Below are 19,303 nucleotides of genomic sequence, written 5' to 3'. Positions count from 1 at the left end.
AGGCTCTAAGAAATTTATACTGAAATGGTTAATATCTAAAATAATGAAAGCTTTAAGAAAGCATGCATCTGTTATAAGAAAACATACAAAACAGCAATTCAAATATCTAGCTACATATACCCTATTGTACCTAAAAGGACTAGTTGCCTAATTCATCATCACATTTGAAAGTTATTTGCTTATTTTTAATATTTAATATATTTTTAATTAAAATATAATATCCTAATGTAATCTTTAATAAGAATTTACTGAGCATTTAACTATTAGCAAGTTCTGTGCTGGCTCAGCAAGTCCAAAACAGTGCAGGGCATGGTTTTTACCCTGAAGGCAGACATTATAACAAGATTTTCACTGATTGTACAAAGCTGAGGGATCACATCGACATGCAAGACACAGTCCAGATCAAGTGTATAAAAACTGAGAAGAGACATCTGAAAATATCAAGGTAAAAAGATTTATACCACATTGCTATTGGAAAGTGCAAACATCTTTCTTTTTTTTTTTTTTTCCTAATCCTTCCTAGCAAAAATAATAGATTACATGCATTGATTTCTGCCTAACATGTGGAACAGGCACTGTGTCAAATTCTCTAAATATCTTATTTAATGTTCATAATAACCCTATAAGGTCAGCACTTTTTACATTCCATTTTCTAGATAAAAGGGATTAAGAGATTGACTTGAGCTCATAAAGCTAGCAAGGAGCAGAACTAAATCCTGAACTTAGTCTAAACCAGGGAAAAGCACTTCACCACACATACTGCTTCCTAAGCGTCCAGGCATACTGTGCATTGAGTCCAGAAAAAAACTCAGATAAACCAAAGTCAATACATGCTGTCACAATCTTTATATTCTCTTTTCTCTTCTGCCACAACATGGACCCACCATCTTTACTTAAAAGTTGCTTCAAAAGCCATTAGGCTCCTTTATTTTGAGGACCAAGTCTTAACTTGGTATACTTACCTGTCCTAAAATTTTCATGCAGTTCTTCCAGTATAGCATTGCAAAGACCATACATATACTAGTGAATCTCTGAAGCATCTGTGACCACCATTCTTACTCTGGTCAACTTAGTTATGACATCCAAAGCATGTGTATTACACTCCAACCATGCAGATGGCATAGATTCTGTAATGAGTGTAAGACATTTAGGAACATAGTCCCTGTTCTCAGCAAGTTTATAATTCAGCTGCAGAGAGATATAAAGCATATATAAAAGATAAAAAATTCAAGAGTAATTCTACACAAGAGACTAAAACAAAGCTCATATCACAGAGTATTGTGTGACTAACTTGTTAGTATATTATGGAGAAAAGAGGTCTGTACTTTTAAAAAATTTGAAGATACTAGATTATATTTATTAAAGCAGATTTATTTATTCAAGCACAATTCTCATGGTCTTTATGATGGCAATGTGCACTCTGAATCTCCAAGTGAGTTTCAGATTTTGCAACTGTTTTCCAAAATTGTTTTGAAAAGCACTATGATCTGAATGCACTTCCCTCAAGTCCATGTTGAAATCTGTATACGGAGGGTTGAGATCAGCCCCTAAATTGATAGCACAAGGATGCAAAGCCTTTTAAGATGGGGTTAGGTCATGAAGGCTCTGTTAATGGATGAATGCCCTTATAAAATAGGCCAAAGGGAACTCACTTGCCCCTACTTGCATGAGAGGACACAGGAATAGGTGCCTTTTTGTGAACCAGGAAATGAACCAAATGCTGAATCTGCTGGTGTCTTAATCTAGGACTTGTTGATAAACTACCCAGTCTAGTGTATTTTATTATAGCAACTCCAACAAACTAAGAGAAAAAGAAACGTTTGTCTCATAAGATTGTATCGCTTCTGGTGGTGGGAGGGAGTTGCTTTTTACGGAAAAGTTTTAAAGAACTAGTCAGGTGATATCATTAAATAAATAATGCGTGCAGAAACCTCCATAACCTAAATTCATGAACCATATTGCCCATGGCTTCCTTGCACAGGATTTGGGACACATATCCAGAATTCCAAACAAAGTGCTTCAGTTAGTCATTCCCAATGGATGTGAAAAAAATATTTTTGTCATTCCTCAATTCAGAGAGAATTACTTGTAGGAGTCAAAGGAAGAAGAAACCACTATAATCTGGAATTGATCAACTTGGAGGAAGAGGTAGATGTGAACTGAACTTTGAAATGTGAATAAGAAATTCCTTCATTAATTGTGAAACTTTAACTTTTTTAACCTAGATGAAATTATTTGCTTACTTATTCTTTCTTTAACTTAGGTTTTCAGAAGGGAAAGTTCAGGGGGAAAAGAAACATAAGTAGATACATTGCAAAATATAATTAGGTTGGACAGAATTACTAAATATAGTAATTCATACATCAAAGAACTTGTGAGAAATACTAAGTAAGCACATCTGGTGTGACCTGAACTTCTTTAGGCAGGCCTCTCCAGTATTTGCATACTGGTAGGGTAATATTAATGGTCTTATCTCAAATTTCCTTTCTCACCTCCATATGAGACAGAAATTATGCAAAATCAGCAACCACATTCCTGCCAACTATCTTTATAGGTCCTGAAAGTGCATCTCCAAAGTTTTCACAACCTTCTCATCATTTTCAGACTGGTCCAATTTGCTACAAACACGAAGAGAAGTCAGAGTGCTGATATTCATGCCAACAGTGCTATTTCTTGGTACTCCTCCAACTTCTAACATTTGAGTTGCCTATGTGGCATTGCCTCCCCTGTAATTGTCTCTGAGCTAAGGTCCCTCAACATTGGAAGAAGTGAGACCAGTGTTCCTCTCCTTAGAATGTGTTAGTAATTATTTAGAACTGAGAAAGCATTGTCTTTCTGTTTTGTGTTCCTTGTGTCCCAAAGTCACTAATGAAAATACTTCCTTCAGTTTCTGTTTAGCACATCTTGTTGGAAGACAGTTCTCCATGAGTCAGTTACATTTCTGTACCTCTTGTAAGCAGAGTGGCAGGCTACTTCTGTCCTGGATTATCTCTTTAAGGATGTCTGCATGGCCCATAGCCTTACAAAATACAGGGTCTCCTCTGAAACAAAAGGCTGCTATGCTAACTGTCCTCTGGGGCAAATGTCAGGCAGACTTTCTATCAGCTACAGAAGCTTGATTCCCGACTCCTCTTCTCCTGAAACATATTTCACTGCATTTATGGGCTTCACCTAGCCCTTTTTGCATCTTTCTGGGGGAATTTGAGCAAGAGATTCAAAGCAAACTTTCAGGCTAGTAATAAAGTCCTTTGTCTTTGACCTAAGACTCTTGTGTATTCCACCAGCACCCATGAAATTGTGTCAGCCTAACCTGTTAACTTGCAAGTAGAGGAAGACCTCAGACCTTTCCTAGTTGTTAACACACTCCTCACTACATAATTCAGACATAAGTTCCTGGGAAAGGACCACTATCTAAGACAGACACTGTGCTGTCTGGGTTACTCTTCTTAGGGCCCCCAACCAGCCTAGGGTGGGTGTGGGTATCAGGGCCTGGACATTTCTGTTCAGTAGAAGACGCAATCTCATGAATAACCCTTACTCCAGAGCCCTCTATTGGGTTGACTGAGACTTCGTCAGATCTATAGGCTTTCTCTACCCAATACAATTCCTCTGCCTTTTATCTTTCACAAGTGTTACTTCCAATAAACTGTACTCCCAACTTTGTCTCAGTGTCTGCTTCACAAAGAATCCAACAGATATGACTGTGTCTAGACACACACATTAAAACAAAACTTTATTTTCTATGAATCAGTTTATATACATTAACATTTCCTAAACACACACAGCTTCTCCAAACATGTCCAGATGTATTAAATCCCAGCTTAGACCCAAATCGAAACTTCTACTGGATTAAAATGGATAATATAACTTTGCATACTAAAAATAATTATTTAGGATATATTATGTTCATGAAACACTGGTTTAAGATAAGGATTAACATGTATAATGCATTTATGTAAGAAGAGAAAAATAGTTTTAAATTTAGGTGTTTATAGCAAATTAATATGTATTGTATTTCAAATGTAAGATACCATTAGTAGCAAGTATGCTTTCTTTTTTAAGTATTATTAAGAAAAGTGTGATTAAAGGGGCTAAGGATATAGCTCAATGACAGAGTGCTTGCCTAGCATGCACAAAGTCCTGGGTTCAATCCCCAGTACCACTAAAAACAGAAAAAGACAAGAGTCATTGATTCATTTATGGGTATACTACTAAGATGCCATCAATGATAAGACAAATTCCAATTTCATTAAAATATTAACATATTAAAATGTAAACATGTAGACAACAGAATCAATGAAATTCAGTATTAGATGACCTTGGACTCTTCCTGAACTCAGATCACCTGTACATTTTGAACAACTTAAGCACACATTAATAAATGAGAAGTCCAACTCTTGAATGATTTTTCTTTTCATGTGATAATTCATTTAATAGGCAATATTTAATTTAAATTGTTAATAACCAAATATTGAATAATAAGTGTTATTTTTTAAAAGCTCCAAAGCTTAATAAATATAAAAGTGGGTTTGCACTATGAAAGTAGTGTAGAAAACAATTTTTTTTTAGTTGTCAATGGACCTTTATTTTAGTCATTTATTTATTTATATGCAGTGCTGAGGAAGAAAAAAGGGTAAAGGTGAGGTCACCAGTAACAAACTGATTTCTTTTCCCCACCTTTTCTATTCATCCATCTTGGAAAGCAAAATGCTGGGTTACTAAATTCACTGATTTATAAAGAATATTCACTTTATGACACAGCACATGAGAGGCATTTATTAAACATTATCAGGTGGACCAGGTATTCTGAACTATTTCTCATGCACATTTTCTCATTTTATTCAATCTCCTTAATTGCTCTGTGAAGTACTATCATTTCTATATCACAGATGAAGAAACAAGGCCATAGACATTTTTAAGAAACTGATAGAAGCACCCATACCTGATAATCTCAGGTTGGTCCTTATAGTGCACTCTTTAAAGGGGCAAGTCAGTATGGTTTTTCATAGGTATACAACAGAAGGAGTGGATTAAAAAGTGTGCAGTCAAATCTAATTTATAACCCTGCACCTAAAATAAAAATTTCTAACTAATAGGCTTCTCCAAATGAGTCCACACTAAATAAGCTTTACTCTCGGCTTCTCCAAAGCCAGAGGCAGAATAATATTATACAGGTTTGTAATGATTACAAATGAGCCTATTTTGCTGGGTGTATAAGAAAGTAATAAATTTTGCTGTTTTCCCCTCTCTCACTTTCTTCAACAATTGAAAGAAACAGACAGAAAATTAGAAAAAAAAAAATCATCTTTATGAAGGGTGTGGCAAACATAGTCTACCCCAACCTTTGAATTCAATTGAATTACCAGATTTCAGTCCCGCTCCTGCTCTGACTTGGGCCAGCTAATGGTATGGAGGTCAGAATGAAGAGTGCACTTGGCAGGCAAATAAATCCCACAGACAAAGGAAAGGAGGAAGGGGATGGGATATGCACACCCAGTTCCCCATTCCAGACTCACCAATAAGCAAAGGTTCACTTCCTCCTCTGCTAGGATGGAGAGAGAGCAGAGGTAACAGGCTAGCTCTTGTCCCTCCTGTGGAACCCTGGAGTGTCAGAAAGGAGGTGATCCACCATACCCACCCTCTCCTGTACATATTCTTATACATAGTCATGTTTGAACTGTGATATTCTCCATTCTCTGCCTTTGGGACGTGTTGAGCCTCAATCTGTAGGGAATAAGAAACGAAATGACATACTCCTGCTGTGAGTAAGTCAGGCTTTCAAAAGGGAAAAACTACATTGCCATTTTAATTAAATGCATAAAATAAACAAATATATGTATAAGATATGTAAATTATACAGAGGAAAAAGAAAATACCCACCAGCAACTCAGGATTAATTGAATCAATAGCCAATGGTTCTATTTAGTCTCAAAATAAGGGCAAGCCACGAGCTGACTCAGTGCACCAGAGTGATGACTCAGTAGGCAGAGAGCCCACCTGTGTACAGGTAAGAAGAGGAAGGTGTAGACCTGAAATGGGGTGAGGGGAAGAAGCAGTTTGTGTTTGATTATAACAGGGATTCACACTGCAAATGCAAGAACAGAAAGTGAAAGTCAAAAATTAAAAATAGTTGTCCCAGAAAGCTTCCCCTTCCCTCCCCACTCTGGGAAGTGAGGCTCAGGGATGGGGTGAGAAGGGCAGCCTGGAGGAGCCAGAGTGAAAAGTCCAGCTCCCCACTACTACAGGGGATTCAGGTCTAGGGGTCAACTACTTATATTTGGAATCACTATTACTGAGTTCTATTCCTAAGGGCTATACAAATTTCATCATAAAGTATTGAATGTCATTTCTTAGTTCCTTAGCAATAAAATCAAGATATTTAATTTTGCAGCTATAGCTTTTATAAAAAATTTTTGCCATATTCCCATCTGATCCGCAGAAATGTCTGGACTGGCCACCAACATCCATCCCAGTCACATGAAGAACTCCTGCCCTCGGTTTATGTCATTTCTCCTGTCTCCAGTTTGAAATGAGGCACAAAACTCTACAAGACATTTATTTAAAAGCTAGTGACCAGTGGCTTGTACCATGCTAGGGACAGTGTAGAACAGACAAAACAGGGCCCCTGACTCCATGGTGTGTGCAGCCTGGAAGAGTCTCCTCACAGTCATCTGTCCGGATCTCTTGCCTGGAAACATTCCTGAGCCACTGCATTCCATGGAGTTCTCCCTCCTTTGATCCCCCAAAATCAACTGCCTTCACTCAGCTCTTCACATATTCTAAGCTCTTAAACTAAACCATCCAAAGGGGCCAGGCCCCTTGAAAGCAAAACACACATAAACTAATCCTGGAACCAGAACAATTCTTGTTCTTCCGTCTCTTACTGTCAGGATTTTAGCCTGGGGAATAACTTATGGTGTCCACAACTGGCTTCAAGGGTAGGACTGGGGGAGGTCTATGAACCCTCTGAAATTATGTGCAAATTTGTATGTATGTGCTATTTCCTGAGAAAGTATGAAAAGCTTTCATCAGATTCTTCTTCAGAGACAAAAAAAGTACAGATGCTCTGTTTTATTAGGTTTTAAGTAACTATATCACTTTCTCAATCATTACAAATGAGCCTGAGCATTCATTTTACTTCAGCTCTTCTTTCTAAAAATAAAGAATGTGATTTCCAAGAAAATGTTCTTTTTCTTTTTTTTTTTTAAGATTACCATTAAAAAATTGAAATGTTAAGTCCAATGGAGGTTATGATAGAAATTTTTACCTACTTTAAGATGTAAATTGCCTAAGAGTTGAAGTCAACTTGGTGTCATTTTACAGAACTTTATGAAGGAGAAACTTAGGCACCTCACGAGAATAAGTGGTAATTAATTCTCACACGTTCCAGTGAGAATCATAGCCATTAATGCCTAACACTGAAGCTGAAATTATTGAAATAAGTGTTTAATAGAACTGTCTTGTTGTTCTACATTCCTCTTATTTGATTACTTACATTACTTCAATACTAGAAGAAAAGGATTCAGATTTCTAGAGAGGGACCAAAAAAAAAAAATTCTCAATATCACTTATAGTTAAGCATTCCTACATACTTTTTACATTCTAGTGGGCTGCTGGTGAGCTAGAAACAGTTACAGTGGCAATACACATTCCTAGGGAGGGAGCCTTCAAGAAATATTTAAGACAATGAATAAATACTTTTCCCCCTAGATCACAGTTGTAAAAGCCTAAGTAGAGAAGGAAGAGAAAAAAAAAAAAAAACTTCATTTGTGATTGCTCTTGGGTATACCTATTTTGTATGTAATCAGTATGTGTAAGGAGAAAGAACACATTTAAGCAAATCCAAAGGCATATAGGAGAAAACATGCAGGTAGATTTAAACAAAGAAAGAAGAGTATTTTAAGATCAAACTGCTGAAGAAAAAAACACAGCAGAAACAGTGCATAATAATAATAGTTTATGGTTCCTATAGAAGAAGTATAATACAAATTTAAAAATTAGATGTAATATCAATGTTTATAAAAACTCAATTCGCCATAGTTAAGTTATGGAACCAACCTAGGTGTCCTTCAACAGATGAATAGATAAAGAAAATGTGATATATGTACACTATGGAATGTTACTCAGCCATGAAGAATGAAATTATGGCATTTGTTGGTAAATGAATGGAACTGGATACTATCGTGCTAAGTGAAATAAGTCAATCCCCAAAACAAAAGACTGAATGTTCTCTCAGATATGCAGATGCTAACACACAATAAAGGAGGGATACAAGTTCATTGGATTAGAGAAAGGGGAATAAAGGTAAGAAAGGGTAGATGGGAATAGGAAAAATAGTAGAATGAATCAGACATAACTTTCCTATCTTCATATGTGAATACACGACCAGTGTAACTCCACATCATATACGACCACAAGAATGGGAAGTTATACTCCATGTATGTATGATATGTCAGAGTACAGTCTACTGTCATATATAACTAAAAAGAACAAATAAAAAATGTTTAAAAATGAAAACATTTTTATGTTAATCCTTGTGACTCCCTTCAGTATCAGCAGCTGCATTATTGCTGTTCTCATTGTATAGATGGAATGAAATGGAAAATGACATGACCTTGATAGGGAACACAGTATCAACTGAAGGAAAAACAGAGCCAGGGGATAAATCCACATTTACTTCACAGAGATGCTGGTGTGAATTCAGTTGGAGAGGAAAATGCCACAATAATAGAAACTTTTCATGGTAAGCACTATTAGAAAAGCCAGTACAATGTTTCACACTATAATCTTAAATTTCAGAATAAAAAAGAAGGTAGCTTCTTGGATTTTGTAGTCCAAAGTACTGTAAAGTGTCGTGACTACTGGAAATCCAAACACTAAAACAGAGGTTTTCTCAAAATTAAGTCTACATTAACATAATAACAGGCCAGATAAAATACTACACAGTATTCCATAACTAGAAATGGGGAAATTAGGGCTGGGGACATAGCTCAGTGGTAAAGTACTTGCCTGGCATGTACAAGGCCCTGCGTTAGACCACCCCCGGCACAAAAAGAGGGGAGGAAGGTCATGTCCTCCAATTTTTACACTTAATAATTTATGGATTTGATTACATTGTAAGCTCCCATTTTCTATATGATTACTATTTGTTCCATATCACTTAATTTTTGTCACTTAAGTGCCATGTAATTCAGAAACAAGAGAAAGCTGACAGTGGTGTACTCATCACATACTGGTTTCCCTTAAAAGGCCTGCTAAACAATAAAAATTCAGTGAAACAGAGGCTTTTAAATAGACCTATTCACTACATTTATTCACCAATGGCATCGAAGGGAAGAGGTGAATGGCTGTGCGAAAACACTTCTCTTTCACTTTCTCTTCCTTTTTCCAGCCATTTATTTTTATTACTACATAAATGGTGCACATCAGGACCTATAAAGCACTGTAAGAAGAGTGTCAATCATAAGCTAACGGGAGCAGAGGTTTACAGGTAATATTTGAGAAGGGAAACCAAAAGGTGAGGTTGAGAATTACAGAAACCAGGCAACCTCGTATGATATATTACCAGAGAGAGCCAAGCATAACAGAAAGAACTGGAGGAAGATGACAGGGAGGAGAGATTACATAAAATACTAATGTGCCTCAGGGTTCTGGAACTAAATGGTGAAGGGTATGTTTAGATAAGCTAGAGAGAGATCATTTTAAATTTAGAGTTCAGAGTAGAAGATGACATAAAGAGATCAGTAACTGAGTACCTAAACTGATGACAAATATATTTCCAGGCAATTCCATAGGGGTTAGGAGAATATGCTGATTACCTGTGGTTCTCTAGGGGCCTAAAAGACTTACTAGCTGCACAGGGGGAAGTATGCTATGTATCAGTCACCTCTAGGATCCATGCCATTAACATCAGCCCTGTTATCAACATCTCTGGGCTCTCCCTCTGATCCATGCCATAGCTGTTTTCAGGTGCATAATTACCTTCATCTCCCTGATCTTAAATTACCTCTCCTGACACTTAACTGCTTCAGGTCTTTGGGGAAGCAATTATTAAATCCCTATCCCGAAATTACTAAATGATCCCCCAGGAAGTGAGAAAAGTTATTCCCCTTATGAGGAAAGCAATATATTTCCTACCACCCATAGAAATAGACTCAGAAGAGAAACTAATGGACTTTTGACAATTATCCATAGAGGCATTCATTCATGCATTGGAGAAAGATTTACTAAGCACCAACCTATGTTAGGATTGATGACATTGGTGACACTGTGTGAAAAGCAAGTCTCTGCACTCAACAAGAGACTCAGAGGTTAGAGGGGAGTTAGGCTCACCAACAAGTGACCGTCTGATATGCGAGTCACTGCTAGATAGAGACTAAGAACCAGCTGGGGGCACTGGTGAGACAATGAAGAGAACCAGAACAAGGAAAGTATTGTGGGCGATACTCCCTCTAAAAGGTGGGGTAAAGTTTGCCAAGGTCATGAAGAGAGGGAGAGCATTCTAGAAAGAGACCACACAATTTTAGTCATAGTAGAAAAGTAAGTCGCCATTACCAAATATTATGTTAGCCTTCCCTTATTTCTTTGAATTGGTGTTCACCAATTCTTTCGGTTCCCTATGATTTTAAAATGTCTTCATTGACATGATACCACAGAGCTCATACGGCCCTCTCATGTGCCCATGTGTCACTCCAACCAGGTTGCCTTGTCAGCGTCCCTGGCCACAGCACTTCCCTCAGCTGGTCACTTGCCTTTGCTACCTTAGACCCTGCCCATCTTGCAAACACTGCCTCTTCTTTCCCCTCATTCCTTGTCTTTGTCCAGTGTAGCAGCTCTGATTTCAATCCAGTTCTCTATATTTCTCATGATTGAAAGCAGAGTAGAAGATTGGCTTTACCTTTGGGCCCTTCATAAATACTTGGCTTGTGTAATAGCAGATTTAAGCTAATTAATACATTCTAATCCCCGTGAGTCAGCTACTCTGATCAAATTGGAAAGGCCTTCCTGGTTCCTGTTTTACTCTTTTATCCCACCCTATGTATAACAGATAATATTCAGGTATTGCTGGGGCTGGGCCAGGGGCAGCAGGTTCTTATGAACCTGGTCCCCAAATTTGGTGGGGAAATTAAAGACTCAATAACTTTTCACAGTTGCAACCATGAAGGTCACATGAGTAATAACAGATAATTAAGGTGTAACATGAAGATTCCAAATAGTGCCCAATTGTTGGCAACTACCCGTTCTCTCCCACTCAGGAAAAACATATTAAAAAGGAATGTAAATTAGGGTGACTTTATATAGATAATCTTGGCTCTATTGTAATTGATTTATAGTCAAAGTACCCAAACACAGCAGTGTCTAGCAATAAATATTATTTACTATTAGAGCTGTCTCTGTGGAGGTTATTCCACACGTGTGCCTGACACCATGGCTGACGGAGAAGCAAAACTGGGAGACAGAGTACCTGTCTGGCCTTGTCAGCTGCAGTCTGGTGTCTTCCAATCAAGATGCTCAATCGTTATATTGAACAGTGAGCAACACTTCACATCTCGGTCATGTTGAGAGAGAGAGAAAGGCAGAGCAAGAGATTGTGAGTGAGCTAAGTGGAAACTCTGAGAGCCCTTTCTTCCTTTCATTTGCAGGAGGGAAGTGAGAAGGAGGTGGTTAGAGAGGGGGAAGAAAGGGTTCACAAATATTGAGCTCTCTAAACTTCAGAACCACTCTGCAAACGAGGTGTTGCTATTATCCCATTCTCCAGGCGTGTGCGAGGTTAACAGTGCGCTGAAGGCCTAGTTAGTCATGGGTCAGGTTTGCACTCCAAACTTCCTAGCTCCAGATGCCCTTCCCAGAGAGCCTGCCTCCGGGAGAACATTTTTCCTCAGGCAGTCTCCCACTAGGCTCCAATCTAGCAAGGTATTTTATTCCCAAATGCCTCTGTCTCCCTGGCAGTGACCCTAAGAGGGGAAGTCAGCTCATTTTCCATTATTCATTCACTTTTTGACTGTTCCTGTAACTTCACCCAAATCAGTAGGCTTAGATCCTCCCACGACAACCTCTCACTAACAAACCCCAATGGACTGCGCTCCCTTCAGGAACACCAACCAGCAAGAACTGTAGCTGGAATCCCAGAAGGGTTTGTGTTTGTATCACACCTACAAGATTAATTTGTATTATAAAATAATCAGCACCTGAATATTTTTGGTTGAGAATTTTTAAGTGATTGTTTTTTTTTTTTTTTATTTCAGTTATTTTTACTATTACTACAGTAAGGCAAGAATAAGCTTTAATGTTTGTTTTAATTTAGGGATTAGAGCTAATTCAGCTTCTAAAGATTTTATGAATTTCTGCTTCAAAAAGTTTTAGTAAGTAAAATAACCAGCTAAAGCTTTAGTTTTCTCATATTGCTAAACAAATAGTATTTCAATAAAAAGAAGTCTTTTATAAATACCTAGTGTGATTTTTAAGAGTAAAAGAACTGTCCATCTCTTCCCGGGTTGTGACAAATGTATTTTTTAATCACAATTGTGTGGCAGTAGAGGTAAAACATGTGGACTCTGGAGCCAGAATGTAAAATCTGACTGCCCATTTTTTAGCTGTATTCCCATAGAAAAATTACTTGACTTCTCTGAATTTCAGTTTTAAAAGGCAATATATGTAATAGTGTCTGGTGGACACCCAATAAGACTTGGCTGTTATTAATCTGGAGGGAGTAATTACTACAAGCAATCTCTCTAATTTAATTGGGAATTCTTATAAAGTAAGAATACCTAATCTACAAATCTCTTCCAAATGTACTGAAATATTAATAGTACTAAATTTAACAATTAATGAAGATGATATAGTACATTTCAGAGACATTTAATTAAATATTTATTGTTTCAATCTGGCAGCTTTCTTTTAGTATTCTGAGCACTTTTTTTCTTTTTTTCCTCCTCTCTGCTCTCAAGTTATTTCATTAGAAACTTCCCAAGTCCTAAACACAGTGTCTGTGGAGCCTGGTAGATGCAATGGTCTTGGCCCAGGTAAATGGAACAGCTCTGAAAGCAAAACTTTCTGGCCCCGACTACCATTCCCGGAGTAGCTGGCCTCCTGGAGAACATTTTTCCTCAGTAAGACTTTGGAAAGAATTCTAGACATTTTGGAAAGGTTACTAAATAGCAATTCAAAGATAGGAGAGTGAAGCAAAATCCCAGATAGTGTTGACGAGCCAAAATTCATAAATTACTTTTGGCTAAGTTCAGGGTTCATACCAAAACCTTGGCCAACACTCACCCTGCAATTTGGCACAAATAGGAGAAATAAATAATGATTTAGTACAAGGTTGGAACTGGCACCAATCCAAAACAAAAAAAATTTAAATCCTCTTGAATAGAAAAGGCCTGCTCCATGAGAGACATCCAGGTATCATGTCATTTTAATTCCAAAATGTTCAGTCTTAATGTTTAGAGAATAAAATTGTCTTTATTTCAATATATAAAATGGGGGAAATATTATTTAGTACTTCAAAAGGTTTGGATTTTAAGGACTGCTATTTAGATAAACCTATAAGAAGACACATGAGAAATGTATGATGTTATTCTTAATCTCTAAATCAGTGGTTCTCAAAGTGTGGCATAAAGTGGACCATGAAGGCAAAACTATTTAAAAATAATACCCAGACACTATTTGTCTTTTTACTTTGCATTTTGAAAATACATTGCAAAAGCAACAGTGGATAAAACTGATGATAAAAACGAAGCACAAACCAAGGCAGTGACCGATATTGTATTCTTTACCACCTCTCAAATAGAAAGAAAAAAAAAATACAAGAAAAATGGTTTTACTCAAGATGCTCTTTATGAAGCAGCAAAAAAAAATTATCTTTTAAATCTCAATCTTTAATATTTTATATTATATATGATATAATGGAAAGTATGCATAAAATACTTCTGCTGCTTACCAAAGTTTAATGGTTATCCAGAGAAAAAGTAATTATTTCAGTTACAAACTGAACTAGCCATTTTTTCATGAAGCACCATTTGCACTTGGAAAAAAATAGCTGGCAACATACAATAGTATTGAGAGTTCAGCATTTGGCAAGCATTTTTGCACAGAAATTGAAGTAGGGAAACTGTCACTTCAAGGAAAACAACACACTTTATAAAATTGAAGCTTCTGAGCTAAAATTAGAATTTTGGAAAATTTATATCTGTCACCATAAACTTGAACTCTTTTCAATACTCAAAGTCTGCTTTTTGATTATAATTTACTTTTAATTATAATTAAAATATTAATCTGTTTAAAAATTTAACTTTGTACTCTTTATATTTTTATTGGTACATTATAATTACATATAATAGTAGGATTGGATGTTACATATTCATATGTGCACAGGATACAGCAATATAATTTGGTCAATATCATTCTACAGTATTTCCAGTTTCCCTCACTCAGACTTTTCTGGAGAAACTAAGTAGTAAAAAATTATTATTTGTCAAATTTTGGTGGAATAGCAAAGAATAATATCCTCAATTATCTGAAAAGACTTAAGATACTCTTCCTCCTTTTCATTTATGTATCTCCAGAGGCCATATTTTTTTTCATACACTTCGACCAAAACATACCACAAATGAAAAAACAGGAGAATGTAGGTATCATCTATAAATCCAGGTATTTTAAACATTTACAGACTCTTCTCATTTTTTTCTGTAAAGAAACAATTATTTCTTACCAAAATATGTCATTTATGTTAAGATGTAATCATTTTTTTAAAAATTTGAGTTAAGGCTTTCTTAATTTTAATTTGTAATGTGGAATTTTAATTTTAAAATGTTTAGTCTTAATGTTTAGAGAATAAAATTAAGTCTTTATCAATTGATACAACTCACATAAAGAAACCTCTATGTTCCTCAATAATTTTTATAAGTGAAAAAAAAAAGTTCTGTGACAAAAATCTTGAGAACCACTGTCCTATGCTTAAAAACATTGTAATCCAGCAGACATTGTGACATCAGCGTCAGGTCAACTATTACCATTGGAAGAATTCCATGCAGCTGACCATTATTTCACAGAATTCTCCAGTTGGGCCACCTATGAAGAAGCTAACCATCTAAGAGTGCCCGTTGTTGCCTTGGCTGTTCTCAATAGAGCATTCGATGTGGCTACCAGGAAAGAAATCCAGCCAATAGCAAGAGAAAGGTCATTTAATTCTGACACTGCATCTTCCTGTGATCACATTTCCCAATACCTTGCATCTTATTTCGCAATGAAAGATGTACAGATTTCATACCCAAAGGGTAAAAGCAGCTGCTGGACATATGTGGACTTCAAATCTCTGCAAGATCAGAAAATCTCTTAAAGATGTTTACCAAAAATGTAAGATCCAGCACCCAGATTCAACTAGATATCCAACAATGACTTCCTATGGTTGTGACCAACATGATGTTAGTTTGGATGAAGAAATGAATCTTACGGTACTGCTGCAAGATATTAAAATCTCCCAGATTGAACTCCTCAGCCAAATGACTGATATTGTCAGTGCAGTATCAAAAATCCAGGAAAAGATTGAACATTATCAGAAGCAGATGGAGGTCCTCGAAACCAGAATGGATGTTAACGAAGACAAACAAGACACAGCTACAAAAGATATCCTCTCTCTGAAAAAAGACATTGATGCTTTAAAGAAAAAGGTTTCAGAGCTGGAAAACCAAAGTTCTTGCTCCAGCACACATTGTTTAGAAGTTTTGGAGGGAGAAAGAGGTAAAGAAATCATAGAACTGCTTCATAAATACATACAACCAGAAACTTTAAAGAACACATCGGTGTCCAAGGATTTTGAAATCTCTTCAGCAGAACCAGAGAAAATGCCCAGTTATCCAGAGCCCACTGGTCATCTCGAGGAAAAACCAGTTTCTCCTCAAATTGAAACGCTGAGGGAAAATAACCTAAAAAAGGCATCAAGAAGCTTAAAAAAAGCAAGGTCAAATATTTATATTTACCCAGACTTTGGCACATGGATCAAGCTAACTTTCGTTCATGGAGGAAAGTGGAGATTTTTTCTCAGTGCTACCAAGTTAGAAGAGTTCATTCAATGGCTTCTTTCTAGGCCAGTCATCTTTCCTGAGGAACCACAGATCATTCCCAAGAGAGACTGTCCACTCACTAGACCAACGGCAAGTTTGACCACAATCTGTCTCTCTTTTTTCAACTACATTTACTGCCTTTTTGGTTCCTCAAAAGAGGAAGTAACTCGACTATAGAGTTATTTTCCACTTCGCTTGGTACAAAATAAATGTAACCTGGTTGCTCCAAGCAAACGCATATTGTTGTGGTGGCTGTGAACTCCTTCGTAGTTTGCTCCCTGCGGCCCCATGATCTGCAAAGTTTGTATACATCTACAGTAAGTGCAGGCGAATCATCCCCTTAGACTGCTGTGATCCACTTTCTATCAATGTCTTGCCTTCTCAAAGGCAATTCGTAAGGACTTATGTCCATTTTCATATATTACTGGAAGCAAATAAAAGGGAGTAAAAGGAAATGTGAAACAGTTTGGGAGTCCCTAAGTCAGTTTTCTACATGCTTTGTAGATGAAATTTGTGATAAAAGAGACATTCTCTAAGGTCAAATCTTTCAAAGGCATAGAGTAAAAAGGGACCCATTGACGAGACTATTAGTTGGCACTATAAAAATGAAGGATATTAAGAGGTCAGATTATTGCAAGAAAAATATTAATTACAAAAATGACCTTTTCTTTCCACTTTAGCGTCATCTCTACCAGATTATAGATAAGGAGAAGGCTTAATATGCTTCCAGGTAATTTTTACATTTTCATGAAAGAAGACAAAGGCTGCCATGTCCTGTATGTTTACTTCAGGGGAACAAAAGGAAGATCTAAGGAGGGATTTTTTTTAAGTAAATTAAATCTCAACAGTATAAGATCATAAATGCCAATATAACAAGGTATATTTTTTTATAAACTGTATATCCAGAGTAGGCTTCATTTTCAGACATAATAGGAGATTGCCATTGTACTGTAATTTTTCCAAGAATCATAGAGAATAACTATTTAAAAATTTCACAACTTATCTCAGTGAATGAAATCTACCAAGAGTCATTCCTTTGGGATCATATGCTGTCAAACTACAAATGTTCTTTGTAAAGATACTACTTTTAATTATTATCTGCTAACAATTTTTAAAGGGGGTTTTTGGAAACTAGCTAAGAGCAATCCAGTTCCAAAGAAAAGCATCTAACCTGGGTACGGCAGAAACGAGGGCAGACATACAATAAGACAAAACTTGGTCTGATGCCAGAGTCATTGTAATTGTATACCACATTGTTTTCAGTTGTAAATACATTTTATTTTATTCTTCTTTACAAATATACAGACACAATGTGTACACAATAGCTTTTAAGAGGGGTCAATTTGCAAAATACCTAATAAAAGCAAGGGTATATTTGAAATGGATTTGTTCTGAATGAGATAACTGTGCTTACCAAGTAACCTGTGACTATTCTGGTAATGGCATTAGCAATCTCTCTGTATGTATTCACAGATGCCCCTGGGAACAGCCAGATCCCTAGTTCAGCTCACTGAGTAAGAGACTCACATTGGGGGGCGGGTAACTAGGGAATGTAAGTCATGACAGGCAAATGGCATCACAAATGCTTCTGGAAGAGAAAAAGTAACTCAGCTGGGGTTCGCCTGGGTCATCTGAGCCTCTGTGTATTAGTGCACGTTTTTACCTTTCCTCTTTCACATGGACCCTTAGAACATGAAGTTTCAAGAGGGACAAACAGTTTAGGGAGAGAACATAGACTTGGGGATCACATGATGTACATTTTGAACTTCAATTCTAAATCCTACACCTGTAAATTCTATTATGTAATCAATCTCAGCTAGGTGTGTTCTCTCAACTGTAAAAAGGGAATTATATTAATTTAGTAAAAAATTTTTCAAGACATCATGTAAAATAAGAGAAAAGTAGAAGACATTCCCTAACTTAGACACAGCATTGAATGGGATAGATGAAACATGTCCACAAATAACCCTGATGTGTGACAGATAGAATGGGCAGCAGAAAGCCAGGTAATAAGTACCCCCGGTGTTGGAGAGGAAAGGGAGTTGATGAGGCTTGCTGTAAGGAGGTAAGATAAGAAGGAGGTGGTGAAGGCAATGAGGCAGGAAGAAGGAATAACAAACCAGCACAGGACTGGGAGTTGATGGGGAGTGAGGGAAATGAAAGCCACCAAGCGTTCCATACATGCACAATTCTAACAGGCTATTACTCCAAACCTTTTATGGAACTCATTTTTCTCTTCAGGGATTTCCATGTTCATTTTAACCTGTTTTTTACCTACATAAGAATGTCAGAGGGTAAGAAGGGGACTCTACATGATTTTCTCATGATCTCAAGCCCTCCTCCCCAGGGATGACTCTGTTTGTCCAGTTAATGCATTAAGGTCCCTGTGAGGAAAGGGAGGATTTTGCTTTTGAGCCATTTATTATCATCACCCTAACAAGATCTCTCATGACTTGTTTAAATTATAACTAAACTTGTAACTGTACATGAGGAAATCACTCTCCCAGGCCTTGCTTTCCAATTCACCAGCCTCTTACTTCCTGCCTGAGGGGAGGTGGTGTGTCTCTTGCCCAGTTCCTCCTCCAGTGGCTTACAGCGCCTTCCTTAGGTATTCTTCTTTATTCCATCTTACCATTTTTCAAATAATTCTTTGTATTCAACTTTCAAAAAATATTCGTTTTTGTCTAGACCCTGTGTTCCCCTCTTCATTAGCTGATTTCCTACCATCCTTTTTGAATGGAAGGTTTACCCTCCCTGTCCCTGTCCCCACCCATTCACTCCACAGTTGACAGAATCATGTCTTCATAAAAATGCTCTCTTTGGTTCTCTTTCCATCACTCTGGTAGATCCTTCTCGGTTTTCTTAGCTGATTCCTCTGCCACTAATCATTCCCTTAAAATACTTGATATTTCGATTTAATTGCTCCCAACTCAAAGGACTTCTAATCCAATCTCTCCTGGGACCCTCTGAGTTTTTGAGCTTGATGACCACTCATCTTCTCCACTTGGGTGTCTATTAAAAGAAACTGTATATAAACATAATTCAATAAATGTCTATTATGTATAAGTCAAACATGAAAAACATTGTGCATTCACCAAAACATCACAAACCATTATTGTTGCTTTTAAATTAAGCACATTTATTGGGGAGACAAGACTAAGTAGTGAAAAGAGTTAGGACTTTCATCTCAGAACAGACTTTAGAATAGGTTCATGACTTGCTGAACATGTATAATGTGGGCA

At 36.9% G+C, this 19,303-nt stretch overlaps 2 protein-coding genes across 2 annotated transcripts in view; one reads left to right on the top strand and one right to left on the bottom strand.

The window, feature by feature from the left end:
* The first annotated feature begins 15,251 nt into the window (after positions 1 to 15,251).
* Positions 15,252 to 16,238, top strand: Ccdc54 (coiled-coil domain containing 54). Its single transcript, XM_047563162.1, has one exon. The coding sequence runs from the start codon at positions 15,252 to 15,254 to the stop codon at positions 16,236 to 16,238; it is 987 nt and encodes a 328-aa protein (XP_047419118.1).
* Positions 16,239 to 18,940: 2,702 nt separating this feature from the next.
* The window catches only part of LOC124992540 (formin-like protein 14), a 141,565-nt gene continuing 141,202 nt past the window's right edge, over positions 18,941 to 19,303 (bottom strand). The window contains exon 3 of the mRNA XM_047563434.1: positions 18,941 to 19,073. The gene's annotated coding sequence lies outside the window, so the exon portion shown is untranslated. The remainder of the gene's footprint in view (positions 19,074 to 19,303) is intronic.

Source organism: Sciurus carolinensis, chromosome 9 (genome assembly GCF_902686445.1).
Source record: "Sciurus carolinensis chromosome 9, mSciCar1.2, whole genome shotgun sequence".
Lineage (NCBI taxonomy): Eukaryota > Metazoa > Chordata > Mammalia > Rodentia > Sciuridae > Sciurus > Sciurus carolinensis.
Note: the sequence above shows the minus strand (reverse complement) of the source record. Positions and strands in the feature narration are given on the sequence as shown.

Bases quoted from the DNA above. Each gene is read 5' to 3' on its own strand.
- Ccdc54 (XM_047563162.1), top strand. From the start codon at position 15,252: ATGTACAGATTTCATACCCAAAGGGTAAAAGCAGCTGCTGGACATATG.